This window comes from Xiphias gladius, chromosome 20 (assembly GCF_016859285.1).
Source record: "Xiphias gladius isolate SHS-SW01 ecotype Sanya breed wild chromosome 20, ASM1685928v1, whole genome shotgun sequence".
In the NCBI taxonomy this organism is placed as follows: Eukaryota; Metazoa; Chordata; class Actinopteri; order Istiophoriformes; family Xiphiidae; genus Xiphias; species Xiphias gladius.
In genome coordinates, this window is record NC_053419.1 from 21721012 (window position 1) to 21739920 (window position 18909).

The following is an 18909-nucleotide window of genomic DNA, read 5'->3' on the forward strand; positions in this document are numbered from 1 at the left end:
TTTTTTCTTTAAAAATATGGGACTTATATAATGTCAGCTGGGATCAGCTCCAGCTCCTCCAAGACCCTCAAGGATAAGCGGGTACAGCTAATGGATGGGCTTCATATTCAGAACAGTCAACAGCTTAATTTATACCTTAAAAGACCTGTAAGTTGTCCAGAGTAAAATGGAAGTTGGAAGGCACACATGGAAAGAGTCATTTTAGGGGGTAAAATAACTGAATTGGATCCTTTACAGACCAAGGTGAAGCCTTAAATGCTGCTTGTGCTCCTTAATTTGTTCTTAAAATGATGCGTTTTAAAACAATTTAAAGGATTTTTCCAGCATCCTGTCTCCTAACTTTGCAAATTCGGGGAGATTTGAGGCATTCAATTCAGAGTGCTCCGAGGTCTTTTCAAGGGATGTTTCATCTACCTGCGATGACTGGTTTCGTTGGAGTATATAACTTACGCTGAGTCATTATCACCTCACTCACTTGGGTCTTTCGTTGTTGTTTTTGACTTTCATGTCTAGAAAATACGCGGTGGCTACGTGATTAGCTTTGTCAACTCTCAGGAAGAAAGTCCTGGTTTTTCACTCTCAGCCTGCTCTGCTGTTTTCTCTGTGTGAAATTTGCATGTTCTCTCCGACTATATGAGGGTTTTTCCTGCCACGGTCCCTAGACGCACATCTCAGGAGAATTGAAGACGACAGTATGAACTGCCTGTAACTGTAAGCGCGTTCATCTGTTGGCTGGCTTTCCCTGTGATAAGCTGGCAACCTGTGCAGGGGGCATCTCTGCCTCTTGCTCAGTGCACGCTGGGATAGACTCCAGCCACCTCTGCGCGATCCCCAATAGGGGTATTTTAAATGGATGGATGACACAGCCATGCAGACAGCATCATGTAAACGTCAGCGTTTAACCGGGCTGCACATAATCACAAATGAATCCTGTATTTCACACCAACAGACCTGTAGCCTGCGGAGCGCGGACTCGTGTTTTTGATCCCACACTGCGTTTTGACCACGAGCACACCAGCCACCTTTGGTACAGTGGTGAGGAAATACAGCACTGGAGGACATGTACAGTAGAGACACACGTGCTCCCATGCACACACAGGCAGCTGGGCCGCAGCCAGAACCAACACTATTCAGCTCTGCCTCGCAGCAGCATCACCTTCTGACTCCTTCTAAGGACAACAAAGGATTGAGTGACAGAGGTAGTGCATGGAGGTGCAGCAGAGAGAGAGGGAAAAGCGAATGAGACAGTGGGTGAAAAAAGGAGACGAGAGCTAAAGTCGTGACTCCCCACACTTCCTGCATAGTTTTCAAACCAGGAAGAGTAGTGTGATATCTAGCTACGCCGTCCTTCACACCTGGAGATAGGGCAGACTGAAAATGGACCGTGGAAAAGAACAGGTGAGAACGGCAGGAGAGGAAGATGTAAAAGAAGAGGAGGAGGACAGAGGGAGAAAATGAGCTAGTATTGGTGAGGGCCTGTGAAAGGTCCACAGTCTTTGATCCCGTGCTGGCTTGTGTAACCATGGCACTGCTTTGTGTAACCATGGTGCTAGCATGTGAAATTCCACACACAGAGTACCCAGTCGACCCTGGGCTGACGCCGACCACACACATCTCTGACCTGCCACCCAAATATGTCACCGGCGACAAGCCTGGTAGGAGGCGCAGTTGGTCTTAATACCCCAACTGACGTGCGCCCAGTCAAACACATTTAAACACATGGCTGCACTCCATTATGTCCGTCTCCGACACACAGACACTTCCTCGCATGTAACTCGCTGTTAAGTTCTAAACAAATGAACTTATGTTTACACCACTACCTGGTGACGGCGTCCTTAGAGTAAATCCATATTTTTTGATTTTAACATACTTAGCTGCGCAAATGACGCACTCACTTATTGGCCTCACCGTCTATTTGAAAACACCCTACAGCGAGCGTTCAGTTGGCACGGGGGTGCCTGACTCCTGCTGCGAGCTGACTCACAATTTCAGAGTTCAGAGGTTAATCCGCCATGTTTGCACACCCAGGCCAGATGCCATCTGACGACGAGAGACTCCCACAGAGGTGTCAGTGGGCTAACTAGCTTTGAGCACTTTATCTGTGCGGGAGTGTAATCTCTCCCGCACAGTGATAGTACAGTACACGAACGTTGAGGGGGCCCACTGAGAATCTTGTGTTTCTATTTTTCCATCTTTTTTTTTTCTTTTTCAGGATTTAAGTTTTTGTGTTATTAAACTACACCAAAAATCAGGCCACTTTCTGAAAATTATGAACAAAATTTAAAAATACGAGCTCATTGTCCTCATTGTTTGTATGGATGCCAGGGAGGTGTTGCTGGTGCCCTCTGATTGGTGTTTTCTTTCCCCCGGTGCTGTTGGTCTACGGGCACTTTAAAGTCATAAAGTTAGGACAAGTAATTGACCGTGTGCAGGACCCCCCCAGGAGAGATTTTGATCGGACTTTGCCGTAAACCAACACAGTTTTACATTGGAAAAAAAATTGGAACCAGTGATTTTTTGGCAGTTTTGATGAAAAAATTACAATCAAATATTTATAAAAATTTTTGCCAATTCATTTTCCGTTGATCTGATCGATTAATAGGCAAATCGTTTCAGAAATTAAAAAAAAAAAAAGTGAAAGTTCTACATAATGCTAGCGTCCTTTAGGAAAACAACAGTGGGTACCCAAAAAGGTTAGAGTAGCAGAATGACAAGACATATATATATACACTGCAGGTACGTGCATGGGAAATATACGCGTGCTGTTCTACCTTCACTTCTCTGTGGAGTGAGTGAAACACATGAATCGTTAGATAAGGTGCAGGACGGGGTATCTTGAGAGGTTGAAATTCTCCAGGGCTGTGAGGCAGTTAACAGTAAACGTCAAAGAAAACTCACAATATATAACTCTCTCCTGCTGAGCATTTTATCTCTCTCTTTTCATCTCTCCGTTCCTGTGGAAGGAGCGAAGCAGGACAGGGTCAGGTTAGGTCAGGGATCCAGAAGAAGGCTGGAAGTACAACTTTAGTGTGCTGCTTTGGGAGAGCAGTTTAAGGGTTTTATGGGGCATGAGACGAGATCTTAGAAGTCTTTTTAATAAAGCCTCTGGTCCCCTCCACCTGCCTGCACGCTGCCAGAGAGTCCTGGTGCGATGTTATTTGGCATGGTGAATAAGGAGGAGGAGGAGGACGAGGAGGAGGAGGAGGAGGAGGACTGGGTGGAGGAGGAGGAGGAGGAGGGGGCTGAAGGGATAGAGCAGGATACTGTAGCTCAGCATGAACATGAGTGGCATGCCAGGCCTCTAACATCACTGCACTGGAGTGGGAACTGAGCTGAACTCAGAAACCCCTGGAGATCAGACAAACCAGCACAGCTCAAACCAAAGCAAATTAAATCAAAGCAATAAACAAGCACCTAATAAAGTAGCTGATTCCTGACATAGAAATTGCCAGAACAGAGGAATGCTTTGTAGTACCTGCATCTCAACCAGCTGGTAACCTCCAGGAGCTCTTACTTTCTTTCTTACATAAGGGCAAAATCTGACTAGCACATGTCGTAATCCCTGACCAGAGAAGGATGAGCACAGACAATCCGTGACTCAACCTTACCTAACCTTGCAATATTCTCAAGTTCTGGACGGGCAAGATGGGATCCGAGCAGGATTGTCCCCAGGAGCCGGACAGACAAGGTGTCTGTAAGCAGTTTGAGGTGAACACTTGACCTTCACGCAAATCCAACACCCTCTCAGAGCCATGAATTTACTGTACAATTAATGAAATGCAAGCTCGGCAAACAGGTCATACAGCGCAACATGTGTTTCTTAGGATTGTTCCAGTCTTGGCCCATATTATGAAAACGAAGCGCAGGATCCAAATCCATCCATAATTGGTATTTATACCTTTTAAATCAATCAAAACAACCTGCAGGAGATATTCTTTAAAGTCTGGACTCACAATGTTTTTTTTAATGAGGGACTTTTGCACTAAAAAAGATTGTACCTTTGATTTGACTAACTTAAACCGCTTGAGATCAACTTTTGAATGCATTTTTTCACAGAACGAGGACCGTGGATTTTGTCCCCCATCACTTACACTGAAACCACATTAGGAGAAATCTTTAAATGTCCGTATAAACGGGAGGAATGATTACAGCAAGCGAAAACCTATTTCATTGTTCATATCGGAACCTGACTAAATTGCGAACCTGTCCTTTAAGATTCTATTGGTAGATTATGTCAATGTTCTCCTACGATACAAGATTGGAGTTAAAAGACATTTAGGTCAGCTAATCAGCTTCCAACAGCCTACTGAATTTACCACTAATAACTGGTTTCAAAGTAACTGGTTTCCAAGTAGAAAAACAGCAAAATCCTAGAGTGACCCGAACACAGCACAAGAATACAAGTCTCATGGTGATTGCTCCCTAGTTTAAATGGAAACTGTTTTCTACAGGTAAAATCAAATAATTGATGTCGGACTGAAGGACATTAATGTTTATTGGACTAACTGTATACTATTGAGAAATAAATCTGTTAACATCAAACAGCATCCCTTAAACACTAGTAGTGAGTAAAATGATTTCCAGATGCTACAAAGTCTGTGTTACTCTTACCTGAATTGGCTCTTGAGTCAGTCTCATAGGTCCTACACATTCTTCTGAACCTGAAACCTGCAGGCAACAGATGAGAATGTGTGAATAACTATCACAAACCGAGCACATAAAAACACACACACACACACACACACACACACGCAAACCGAAAAAAAGCTGTGAACACTTCTTACCATTTTACCATTGATGTCCAGAAGCATATTGGCACATTGCAACCTTGTCTGTCCCTGTTGCACTTCACCACCTTTAATCTTCTTTCTCACTTCCTACTTTCAGTTTTAAGACTTCATAGACAAATAATCGAAGTACTTCCTCTTAGAAAGGCAGATGTCTGGAGTAGAACAGGATAGAAATAACCTCCTAAAACAACAAATACCCGCACACGTGGATTCTTTACTTCAGATTCAGTGATCGCCTCTCCTACGCTGTACACATGGATATTTACATGCCGTATTAGCGCCCAGAATGGAGCTCTCCGCTGAAAACCCTCTTTAGAAAGTATTAGCAGCCAGCCACAGATTGAACTGATAGGTTTACTTGCATAATCCTACTGCGGGAGCATCGCACACTGTGCCGTATATATGTGTGTGTTTTTGCAGCTTGTCCGGGCGGCGTCGACAGGCCTCTTAATCACATGCGTCATTCTGGTGTGAATAAGCAACTCAGCTACATGTGCCTCCTCCGAGCATATGCATGCACACACATGTCCCTTACACCGCACTTGAAACACACAGTGAATCAGCTGTGTACCATAACATACTGTATCATCGTGGACGCCACATCAGCCCCGTGTCATGCCAGGGAATTAACCATCAATTGTACGGTTATTTTTCCGCGAGTCCTGTGTTGGCGAGTCATTTTTCTCACTGCGGGGGCTTTGTTAGAATATGTTGTTTTTGCCGGTAACATATTCATAAACACACACTCATAACCCACAGGGGAATCCTCCAGATTAAGGTCTCTCTCCAGCTGAAGATAAATATCTATGAGGTATCCACAAAAAGAGGAGAGGGGGGGGGGGTCAGTCAATTCTACTTGAGGCACAAGCTCCATAATAATAGATGCTACGCACAAACTGTACTCACAGCCACAGAGAAGCTGTATGACCAAAGCAGTCAGGTAGACAGGAGTTGGTCATCTCGTCATTGCAGTAGTATTTGTCAGTGGTAAATAGGCTTAAAGGTGGACCTACCTCAACCCACATCTAGTCTCAACTAGCCACTACCAACCACTAACGTCATCAACAGCCTTTGGGCGCTACACGAGAAAAACCTCAATAGCCTCATTTTGGGTACCATGCATGTTGCTTCATGTATGAACAAACTAATAGAGCAATATAATAAAACAACAACACAAACTACAGTATAAACAAGGTTGACAAATATTACGAACTGGCATGTAGAGATCCCCATTTGGGACCGTGATGGTGACTTAGTTTTAAAGTACTTTTTTTATGTAGTGTTCACATTATTCTGTCTACCTCTTGTGGGTGAAATGTGGAATAAACAACAACACCATTTTAAAAGAAATGAATCCGTTAAAGCAGAGAAAAACGGAACCGTGTAAACTCAGAATAATACACACACACAGACACTGGCTATGACGCCATTAGACATATTTTCCCGTGTTGGGCCTTTCACCTTTTCAGATTTAAAGAGCAGATGCAAAGTGAACATTATTGGATGTGAAAGACCAGAGAAAAAGCACATCCTTAGACCATATGTATTGCGAGTTTAACCCTCAGAAACTTTATCTGCTTGATCAGGACTGCGTGGGTGTGGTTACATTAGGATGAACTGAGAAATGCAGAAATTGTTCTGTTCCTGTAGAACCAATCACTCATAGTAACAAGCTGACTGAGAAATAGAATTGTTCAGGGTCTTAAAATATGACGGCATAATGTTCCCAGTAATACTGTATGCCTCATCTCCTGTGCAGAGATGGGCTTTTTTTTGTTTTTGCGAATGCAAATCAAAGACAGGCCTGCCTGAATTTCAGCACAGCTGGAGCATGAGAGCAACAGCTATTGGGAAGTAGGTGTGGGAAGGCTGTTTGTGATGTTTTTATGCCGTTGATACAAACAAAACACTTCCTGGAGCTGCCTCACATTAAAAATCCTCAAATGAAGACAATGATTACGTCTTCTACTGTTAAGCAAGCTGAAGGAAGTGGTAAGTGACTGGCAGTACCTTATCATAAGTAAGCTCTAAGCTATGGCTCTTCAGCAGCCAAGGAGGAAGTGGCGTGACATTGTTATAGAACCACAAATCCTGCAGAGGGATGTGGTCGCGCTGGTTGGATGCGTCTGCAAAATGTCAGACTCTGACACGGGAGATCGTTCCTTAGCCTTAACCAAGTATTTTAACCCAAACAGAGACATTTTTGTACCTAAACCTAACCGAACCTTTACCGCGGAAGCGCAAGATCAGAATCATTTTTGCAACAGTGATGGGTCACCGACAAATGATGTAATCCTGCCAAACGGCACGTCAGATCGGGGATGCCTCACAGACTTTTGTTGCTCAAGAAGGCAACTGCAAAATACATACGGTACATTGTCATTGAATTCGGAGGACTTACTGTTCATTTAAACATTTTGTACTGCTCTAGGTGGTAATCCAAAATGTAGAGCATATATCCCTCACTAGGGGAGGCTGTATGGAATCAGAAAGGTTGGAGAAGCCCAAGGATACGATGCGTCTGTCTGGGGTCGTTTGCTGAGGTTAGCAGACTTGCGGGATTGTGTCGTTAAAATCCTGTGGACCTCACATGACAATTGTTTCTCTTTAGGCATAGAGAGATTCTTAGTGTTGTCAGTGATCATGGTACGGTCGAACGGTGGAAAGAAATTAGGTCAATTAATTAAGAGAGGACCTGAGGGAGTGCCGAGCTGGAGATCCCTCAAGTCAGTAAGGAGCAGCTAATGGGTCAGTTCTGAAGGTAAAAGACTGAGGGGACCGAGCGTGTCAGCGACGACAATTAAGAAGCACAGACTCCAAATATATCAGTGTGGCTGAGGGTTGGCTTCATGAGAAAACGAGCAATTCTGTTTTACTTGAGGACAACACAGCCAGATGTGAAACAGAACAGGAAGGAAGGTGGTAGAAATGGGGACAGCTCGGTACTGAGGGAGCAACTTGGACAGAGATCGGTCAGTGGAGTTAGATGATGGAGGAAGTGTTGGGGGAGGTTGTCCTAGGACACCATCTCTTCTTAGAGCGGGTGACAAAATCCTTATGGACCGGAGGGGGTAAGGAAGTGAAGGAAGATTCAGGATAGAGTACACAGACAAGAGCCTTTGAGAGGTAAGATGAGTGGCAGAATCAAGATGGACGGATGTGGAGAAGAATGAGAAAAGGCCGAAAGTGGGCTTGTACGCTTGATTCGTAGGGATTCGGAAGAGAGGCAGGTGAGGAGAGACAGATAAGGGGTGAGAGGTATTCAAAAAGAGATGAGAAAGTGGATAGAAATTAGATGCCAGAGTTTTTGGAAAGTCGGAAGAAAGGCATGAGTTGAGAGAAGGAAGAAAGAGAGAAAAGAAGAACTAAACCAAAGTGAAAGACAGTTGTAATTTTCTTTGTGAGATTACAAAGACATGTTTTTGAGATTAGCTCAAATCATGAACATATATAGTAGATCTACTTTATTTAAAACATACTGTGAGGACACTCAACGAGGCAGATAGGCAATAAATGAACATTAATAATAAGCTAAAATCTTCAACTAGAAACTGAACTCATCCGAAACTAGATCCAAACCACACTCTCAATATTACAGTGATAGTGTCTGGTAAGATGGTGCTGTACATTGGCGGTGTAAGTCTGGTACATGTTGTGCATTGACTTTTCTCTTCAAAATCTAACACTGTGCCACCCCCCCGAGAAAAACCAGACAACTACGCCCTCCCCCCACCAACACTGTCATGTCACCACAGTACAGTTTTCCATAATTTAGGGCCGCAAACAGGATGTATAACGTTGCCATGGAGTCAGGGAGTTAGCTATGGGCTTGAGCTCTCTATATTTGTTGATGTTTAGGCGCCGTTAAAAGTACGTTGGTTGCCCCTGTTTGCAGTTTACCCATAGATACACAGACAACGATCACAGGAATACTGTGATATTGAAGAAAACTTAAAACCATGAGGACTGTCAAGCTCTGGAGGTCTGGAGTTCATTCCCGGAGCGCCTTCTTTGCTGCGATTTCCAAGCGGATTCACAGACGATTTGTGACGGACGTCGGAGCTAAAGATAACCTTGGGAAGTGTGAGTCACACAGAATCTAAAAATCCTTCTATCATGTCTGTGTGTTTAGATTTGACTGAGCCGTGTGTCACAGCTGCTGCAGCAACTGTTGACTCTGCACCATGCACCTGTCCCTTTCACCTCGAGCAGTATCCTCGCCTCACACCTCACCCTCTGCACCCCCTCTTCCCAACGAATCCTGCGCCCCGCTGGCGAGGCATGCCTCGCTTTTGGAAAACCTCTGACTCAGATCTTCAACTAATTGCTAACTTGCTAAAGCTTTTCGTGCCGTGGAGCTGCCTTCCTCCTGGAGTCGTTTCAGCTAATTCTATTGTCTGTTTTTGTGAAGCACTTCGTAATGTTAGCTTTGGAGGGTCCTGTATAAATAAGCCCTTCCTTACTTACTTACTTACTTACAGGGGCCCAGGTATATCATGTCATTGGATATACTGTATACACATTGTTAGGACACAGATTAAACACTGCTCTCATTGTGGAGGCCTACTCCATCGTTTCATTTCACATATAATAGCGCAGTTTATTCTTCAGAATGCAATAAACTTAACAAAGTTAGAGTATGTTTAATGTACTCTTTTGAAGGTGTTTTCACTGTTTACAATGATTGTAGATTATAAAGATGACAAGTTAGTTTACATTACGGCCTGAGAACAGAAAGGGTTGTTTACATTCATAGGCCAATGTCTAATCATTTTGAGGAAGTGACAAAGAGGGGTGCATTTCTCATCAAGACTTGACCTTGTGTGAGGCTCGTACTTTGAAACTCAGCAGACTGTTTAGAAATCAGAAATGATACAGAACGACGTCACTGTGGCCTTCGGGGCAGGGCTAAATCTTCTTTTTTGATCCTATGCATTGTGTCACTTTCGTCTGTATCTAAACCGACAGTGAAACATTACTTGATTTATTTTGGATAATGCCAGATAAATACAAAGCAGTTGGCTTTCATCGTATTATATTACTCATCGTGTTTAACGGCAGGCCTTGGTGTTTACGTGAATCGCAGTCCTTGCAACAAGGCCTCAAGCTTATCTGCGATGCAGGCGGCCTTCTCTAGGGCCTAGGCTCACTTGACGTCAGCCTCCGTCTCTACACGGCTACAGTTACCATCTTTCTTATCCTTTAGACGTGATAAGCTCTCGCTGATCAACTGATATTTTGACGTGGGTTAGCTTCGTCGTGTGAGCGGGCTTTTTGGCTGAACTTTCAGATTTGATGATTAGCCTACCAATAATAGGACATTACCGTACATAGCTAACATAACAGTAACTGCAGATTAAAGCCTCTTTTTTCTGATGGGTTTTTGACATTCAGCGTTGAAAATAATTCAAGATTCTCGTGCAAAAGAGCTCCTATTCTAACACTTTCTACTCTGCTTTATTAGATAATGTGCAGTTATTGTGTTTAGCCTGGTAAACCATCATAAGTGATTGCCCCTGTCTGCTCAAAGTTCCTCCCACACTCCAAAGTAGAATGAGACCAATAAACCAGCTGGGCCGGAATATTGGCCGATATTAGCTTAACGCATATATGGTTGGTACAGTCAGTCAGTACAGAAATGTCAAATATATGTTTGTGGCCATTTAGAAACGGTGTCTCCATAGCATGGTTTGTCCACCAACGGGAAGTGACATGTTCATTTTCAGCCATGGTCCTAGGTATGGCGATCTGGATCAGTCGGTCCACCACTCTGGTCCAGACTGAACTCAACAAAAATAACGACATAAGCATCGGCCTACAAAAAACAAGTATTGGTCGGGCTCTAGTCCAAAGACATGCATGTGGACTGGAGAGTAGTTTGCCCAAAGTTGTGAATATCAGTGTATCGTGAGCTGCAATAACTTTTGCCCAGGGTACGCTGGGATACACTGGCATATGATCGAGTATCCAGGCTAATCCTAGTCAAGACTCTGCCTGATTATTTCAATATTTATTTTGGCAATTTGTTATTGGTTGCTATTCCCCAATTGCCTTGCACGAATCTGGTTTGGAATTTCCCCCGAATTCTGCAGCATCTGAATCAGTCTCAAGCAGGCTCAAACTTCAATTAAGACTTTATCTACAGAACAGCACAAACTATCAGATGTCCATTTTTAAAATCAAGTCCTCAATTTGAAATACAAAGATCTCGTGTCCTCAAACCCTGTAAGTGGCACCATCCCTGATCAAAGCAATTAAAAAAAAAAAAAGAGCATGGAAACATGACTATAAATAATAAAAAATCCGACAGTGCTCCAGTGAGATAACATGCATGTAAACACACACCTACAGGAACTTCTTTGCATGTAAACAGTTGTCTCAGTCCAACATCCAAACTATTTTCCACTTCACAGCCTGCTCTCACACACCTCCTCTTCCATCTAGGCTCAGACTACGTCCACTCTTAGCCGGCTACATCTCCAGACACCGCTTAAAACGATGTGCGTCCTTACAGGTCAAGATCTCTGTCCACACTGAAATGCTAAAACATCAGAATGTCTCATGTTCCATTAAAAACTCCGCCGTGTCCTCTGCTGCTCTCCGTAGCCACTTGTTGTACCCACAGTCGCAAAGTGGCCTCATTTACCTATTTATCTTCTGTCGGACATTTTAACAAGCAAAAGGAATGGTGATTGGACTGCCGCTGAAATGTTCCCTGTTACCCAGCTTAACTTGTATCCCTGAGCTTGTGCTGTCGATCAAATCGCCGTTTTACGATCGTCATGCTCTCAGACAAAATAAACATCAATACAGATGAACAGCGACAACACCTGTATTGTGTAATCTGCCATGCAGGGTGTTGAGTATACTTGTTAGGTCGAGGTAAAGTCCCGCCCGCCCCCGACTGGGCAGGATTCAGGATTTTTCAACACTGGCATTTAAAATGATGCTCACAGAGAGGATACGGGAACCAGAAAGCTGTCTTCCTCATATTACAGCTTAATAGCCCACATAGGTGTCTGAGCGGACTTACGCCAGCATTTTTCCGACAGCTAATTTTCCCTTGTCCACACAAAAACAGATTCAAATTTATTCTCTGTGGAGAGCATTTTTGAGAAACCCCTTCTTCAGTGTGAAAACTTGGGCTTGGAGAGGACGGATACAGTTAGGAAAAAAGAGTTCTCGGGTTTAGTGTGAAAGCAGTTCCAGTTCCTTCATGGTCTCTCTCAAATAGCAGAGGACTATGTAACACAATGGTACCATGCAAATGTGAATGCATGAGAGAATGCAATGCCTGCACTGCTCCGGACTTGTTTTCGGGACATCACAAAGGCTATGGGCTTTGCGTACACTCTGGACAGCTGTGCAAGAAGGGCCCACGGATTCAAGATCAGAACGAATTTTGATCTTTCAAAATCTATGTGCTGAAATCAGCAATTGTTCCACAGGAGTTTGCCATTGTTACCTTATAGTTTCCATCTCCAACCAGATTTTGACTGACTAATGTTTCTTCTTATCATGACATTGGTCTTTCGTGCTGCTACTTGCTGCCGACCTGTTTTCTTCCACCGGAGAAACCGTGCCTTTTGTCACCTGTCCCACACGCTGTTTGTGTTATCGTTCCGTTTCTACTCTGAATGAATGTCATTTTGTTTGCCAACATAAACAAATACAGAAAAAAGCCAGTAAAGATACTTTCTATAAAACTAGCGTCAGGTTAGAAGGACTGCGTTCATTCAATTAGTTTGTTAAGGTGTTCACTTCTGTTTCAGGACGCAGAACCTGTATTGTGGTTGTGCTGAACTTCGGTAAGTCTGGACGAGAGGTGGTTGCATCGATGCTGAGAAACTGCTTATTCATGCTCCCTTCTGTATATTCTTATAAGTCAGTGACTGTGGAAGGGGCCCTGGGAGGATATCTGTACAGGCCACCAGCATCAGCTCCTCCACTTGTGACTGCTGACACCCCTGCCGTACTGACCAGAGGGGTAAACAAATGACTTGTTTATATAAACATGCAAACACACACACATGAGTGCGCGCACACACACACACACACACACACACACACACCAATGGGAGCGTGATCAACACTATGGCAGATGATCAAGATCCTGCAGGGAAAGGCAGATGGTTTTAATAATAAATGGTATCATTGATCCTCTCTCAGTCCTCGGAGAGAGAGGGGGACTGAGGGAGAGCAAAGGAACAGCTGACAAACCAACACACACACGCACACACGCGCACACACACACACACACACACACACACACACACACACACACACACACACACACACACACACACACACACACTATATGCCATCCTGAACTCATGACACTAATGTATAAAGGTACTCAAAATGCCGGACTTGAATATTATTAAGATGTTGCATCGTGTTCTGTGATTTTAGCTGCTGATGGGGAGCATCCTGTTGGGAGGACTAAATATTTTCATTCAATCCAGTGACTCACACGGTGCAAATTTTCCTCCATACCGGGACCAGACAAAACAAGCATATGTAAGAAAAAAAATGAAAAGTAGGATTTATAGAGCCTGGGACTGGTAGAGCGCCTACGGCTAAAAGCTCAGTCCAGAATCATATTAACTACACTATATTTTAAAAAAAAAAAAAAACAGATCTACAAATGTCAAATAACACCAGCTTTTAAACCAAACGCCAAAAGTATAGTTTACAAAAATCAAATGGTACAAAAAAGGGTAGAATTGTAAGATGTGTGTTTTTTGTTTGGTAAAAGGGTCCAAATCTTATCTAGGGCCTGAATGGGTTAATCTGTTCTGGAGGTCTGATGATATGATCATCTGCTGCACTATTCCATAACAAAACACAGCTATATCCTCTAGGGTTCGATCATAAATATAAGGAAGTATCTGTTCACATGCTCCCTCATGAGAGGGATCCATCAGCGAGGAAAGAGCAGCTCAATTTATATGACAGGACGTGTACACAACTCCGCAAGTTTAAACACTTCCCAAACACAGAATGAGAGCTGCTGAGCAGGACTGTGCCGTTCTCAGTTTTAACTCGGATGTTTTAAGACGAAGATTTGACGTATTAACTTAATTACGAGCTTATTTCTACTTATCAGTTTGGTTTATCATATGTTAAGAGCATTTCCCATGTTAAATGTAATGAGCTATTACATAACGACTAAGTAGATTTCTGTGTGTCAAAGTTCATTCTTGACAAAAGAAGATCTCAACGTCAGGGCCCACTTGTGGGCTTCTTTTTCTGAAGTTTTCATCGTGCTTTGCTCATTTGTCGTGACGAACTCTGTCCGCGGAGTGAGACCTTAACATGCGGTTGAAAAGCTCCAGAAAAAGCAAGTAACTGCACCGTGAGTCAGGTTATTTTGTTTTCTCCAAAACTAGTTGATTTTTGCTTTAGGTCATCAGTCATCTCCCATGATGGATGTAATGAGCTGGTAACCTAATAACTACGTTAATTTTTACTTTATAACCTGATTATTTAGATTATTGGGCTAAGAGCGTATCACCTCCACCGTCTACCATGCTTAACTGGACGGCATCTCTCATTTTGTCGGGCTTCAGCTTGGAGGCAAACTGCCACGTAAAAGCACAAAAACGGTTCTTTACTCTGCTACGGCATTAACAGCAGAAGCTGTCGGCACCGTATACTGTCCGGTGGGACTTTTGGCGCTTTGATGGACACTCTCCGTGCCTTGTTGCCTAGGAACCAAACCAAGTGGGTGCACATCCGTGCTCATTTGACAGTGGGCCCTGTGTCAGGGAACCTTTGTCTCAGGGGCGCGGGGCTGTGCCGGGACAATGAGCAACATGCCCGTGGACAAACTTTTGTAGCAGGGCACAGAGTCTGGACTCTACTGGCTCCTGAGAGAGCTGACGGTGAGGCAAATGCAAAGAAGGGATTTCTGGGACAACTTCCTCCAAACTTCCGAGTCGCATGGAGTGGTCAAAACCTGTAGCGTCCAATTTGTTCTTTATACATCAAGTTTTGACAGCTACACTTCGACATCGCTTCTTTAGCATTTATAAAGCAGCGTGTAACATTTAACAAACACACTATAATGTACTTAAACGTGTGCGTAAGCGTTTATTCATGTTTTCCTCGACAACTATAACTCCTCCTGCGGGAACTCGAGAGGCCGTGGTATGGAGCGGACAACGACTGACAACACACCAAAATACAGTTATAATAAAACGTCTCTTCACTGGAGGAACTATGATCGCTGACAAATAACGTGCATCAATAAATGCTTGTCCCTGCGTGTCCATATGTGTCCATATATCTTCCTGCAACCACGTCATGCCGTGTTGTAAAGAACTAGAGATGTTTATATAGGGCTTGTGGAACTATGAGGGCGATGCAACACGCTGCATGTCTCAAACCTTCCACCATCACAACCACTGTCATGTCAGCGGTACATTAGAGTGCAGTCACCCCTGCACACTAATGGCTGGCTGCGGGGAGCATTTGATCCAGACGATGAATGAGAGGAGACTGAATAAATTGCAGAACTGTGATTTGACCAGCAGGCTCGGGCCTCCCCAGACACCAAACAAAACAAACAAACAAACAAAGGCCTGCTCACGTGTGATTTTGATGATGCCGTGCCTGTGCCAGCACAGCGTGTCTGGTTCGTTTAAACGCGCCCTGCCGTACCGTACCTTGACGCTGGTGTGGCTGGTCTGCGTCTCGGCCTCGATGCAGACGTGCCCTCCGCTGTTCTCCCTGCGATCCCGGTACGAGTTGTTGCGCGAGTGCCGGCTCTGGTAGGTGATGACGGAGGGGATGGTCTCGGCCGCATCGGTCTTGATGAAGAGCCCGTGTAGCGTGGCCGCGGTGCCCTGAGAGATGGTGGTGGTCTGGTGGGGGGAGTTGGATTCGTCTGAGTCTCGGCAGTAGATCACCCCGCTCTGAGAGACGTGGATACTGGGAGCGCAGCCCATACCTCAGCGACGCGCCTCCGGAGTCAGATCCCAGATAATAAACACCGACGCTTGGGTACCACCTTCCTGTCGTCCGCAGCTGCCTGCACTCAGGCTGCTGTTTTCTCCGGGCATCGGCTGCGGGCTCGAATCGCTCTCTCCTCCACACACCTCCGTTGGAGCACATTAAGGGAGGGAAACGTGAGGTGCAGATGAGGGTTTAATTCATGCGTCCCGTGGATCCGGTTCCTCCTCAGCCTCCGCTATTGTAGGATTTGGGAATTTGACATCATATTTAGGACAAGACGTGTTCGAGGCTATAATCCCGACCTCGGTGATTGCCGGTACCACCCGCTAGCGCATCTATGAAATGATCCGGACTAATGAATAAAATGACTAGATGGACTAAATGGACTAAACCACCTGGCTGCTCATATCCGGCTTTGTATCTCCGCTCATCCTCTGTGACACGCTCGCCGTTTTTGGCCTGTGGAGAGTAACTGGCTTCGTGAAATCTCTTCTGTGTCTCTACTTTAGTTATTCCGCTTGCCGATCACTGGCCACGGTCCACCCCCCCCACCCCACCCCCCTCTCCCTCTCCCTCTCTGCATCACACTGACATTATATCAGCTCTATCTCTCCATCATAACCCTCTAATCTCCCAGGGGGCCATGCCCTGACTCCAGGGTTCAGTTGAGGGTCTCACTATGCTGTACGAAGTAACGGGGGCTTGAGGAATAACCACTTACTGCCGAAACCACTACCCGCCTTCTCTTTAAGCCTATGTTTTTATCTAGATGTCTCGATAGAATCTTATGTGTCATGAATTTCTCAAAACGGTGCGGCTGTCTAAGTGTGTTTTAGTGTGGAGGGTCACAAAAGGATTCAGGCTGACCTTTGACACGTGACCTTTGGCAGTGCTGTAAGGCTATAAAAGGGAGAACCAAAGGTTTTCAGACGACAAGGTTTGCAACTGATGATTTTTTTATTACCGGTTTATCTGAGGGGCATATTCTCGGTTAATCGGTCGTTTGGCCTATTAAATGCCAGAAAATAATGAAAATTGCTCATCGCAGTTCCCTAATGTCCAAGTGGACACCTCTTTCGATGCCCGTTTTGCCTGACCGATATGCAGAGATACTCAGTTTACCGTGATATGTGACAAAGAAAGGCAGCAAATCTTTTCATTTGAGAAGCTGAAGCCAAATAATGTTCGGCATTTTTCTAGAAAAATGTCTTATACAGTTCAGTTCGTCAATTATCAAAATAGTTAAAATAAAGTAAAAGTAAAACTTGCTATACTATATTATCAGATAATGAAAATAACCGTTTGGGCCAACACTACTCCGATTAATCCTATAGCATTGTTCAGCCAATCAGTTTCTCTCATTGTCAAGTCTGGGACAAACTGTAAAATAATACCCCTTGATCTCCCGTCTAACATACAGTCTTGGCACATAGTCACATAAATATCTGTACTTTGAAACCGGCAGATTAACAATGGTTGGTGTTGCCAGGTTGTGAAAATTCCTTTGGCTGGTGCATATCCACCTCCAGGACGGCGGCAGAGCCGGACTGAGACTACTGTTTCCCTTGGTGCAGAAATCCGTGTCTTGTTCGGTTCCCCCGTTCTGAGTCACGGAGCCATGCAGACCTAAGAGCCATTATGTCAGGCCGTGAGTATTTCATTAACTCACTCAGGCAACAGTGACCGCTAAATGAGGACCAAGTAGCCAACACATTAGTAATTCGCCAGGTATTCTTTTTATTAAACCTTCAACAGATTGGCTTAACAGTGCTGTGTGTGGTGGCCATGGTTACCACGCGCAACCGATCGGCCCCGCCATCACCCCAGCTTTATCTTGACCCTTTGAACTGGCTATAATCAATATTTTCATATCCACAGTGAATCACATAATGCAGATATCTATGAGAGGGATCGCTTGCGGACACGCAGGGCGTTATCATTCAACGCTGCAGTTCCCCCTCAGCTCTACGGAGCGCTTTGGTGCCTTTCAGCTTATTGTTTCGGTTTTCGTCCCACTGCTCGTGAAACAGGTGAAACGGCTCTGATAAACCCTCTGTACACTGCCTGCCCCGCACCAAACGAGCTGGTGAACATGGTGGGGCATTTAGCGACTGAAGAGGCAAATATTTGGGTGGGCGGAGAGCAAGAACAGAGCTAAAAGGGGGAGCGAATATTGGACTCACGTTCATCGGGTGGACACAAACATGACTCCAAATGTACGCTAATGCTGCTCTGTGTCTGCCTGATGTGTAAATAAGCAATCATTTGCCACATAGCCACTTAAAAGGCAACAATATGTCAGTGTTGTGTTTACAGCTTGTTTCGGCTGCCCCCAAGTGGCCAAAAAAAAATCTATTAGTTCAGCTTTGATTAGGTCTAACTAGCCATTAAATATGCAAATCATAAATGTTAGTAACTTGTTCACAAAGGTCATTGGTTTCCGTATTTCTAATAAGCCATCACACCTGCAGTTGTAAATGTTAGCAAGGTGTTAGTAAATGGAGGGTACACACCAACCAAATGGATTTTCACACACTTACAAACCAAACATTTATCTTATGGGCTTACTGCTTGATTGTTATTGATTATAAAGTCGTAATTATTAACTATTATTAACCATCGCTAAAGTGAGTGATGTTTAAACCCACTGGAACGTATGCCTTATTATAAAGTGATCCCTGAATGACTGAGTAATATGAGCTGTTAAATATTTCCTCTACATCACGGGTATGAATCAAGTTAGGAAATTTGACTCTCAACATAAACACAGTTCATCACACACACACACACACACACATACACACACACACACACACACACACACACACACACACTTTGTTTTCTACCCTGAAACAAGTTAAGAGAAGCGCTTTTAACACTATACGTATGGGCGGGCCTGGTTGGGATTTTGGCAAAGCACATCATCGTCTTCGTGAGTGACAGTGAAAAGACCGCAAGCATCCCTTCATCCAGTTACGCCACGTGTACCACACAACGGTGCAGGTCTGATTTGATTTATCTGAATCTCCTGGGGTATCACTTAGGACAGGTACCTTAGAAGTAAGAGCTGGAAAAGAAGTCCCAATACTTCCTATAACTCTGATGCACATAGTAAAAGAGGAAAAGCCACATTAGAAGTTACATTGTTAAAGGAATCCTT

General features: G+C 44.3%; 1 protein-coding gene across 4 annotated transcripts in view; it reads right to left on the minus strand.

The window, feature by feature from the left end:
- Positions 1-15742, minus strand: part of pde8b (phosphodiesterase 8B) — a 39409-nt gene extending 23667 nt beyond the window's left edge. For 2 of the 4 annotated variants that reach the window (XM_040157424.1, XM_040157422.1), the window contains exons 1-2: positions 15461-15742; positions 4612-4668 (exon numbers count right to left, since the gene is read on the minus strand). In XM_040157424.1, coding sequence (XP_040013358.1) covers positions 4612-4668; positions 15461-15742 — 339 coding nt within the window. Of the gene's footprint in view, positions 1-4611; positions 4669-12334; positions 12338-15460 lie in introns of all 4 variants that reach the window. The other 2 variants (XM_040157425.1, XM_040157423.1) reach the window with 2 other exon arrangements.
- Between the last annotated feature and the right edge of the window lie 3167 nt (positions 15743-18909).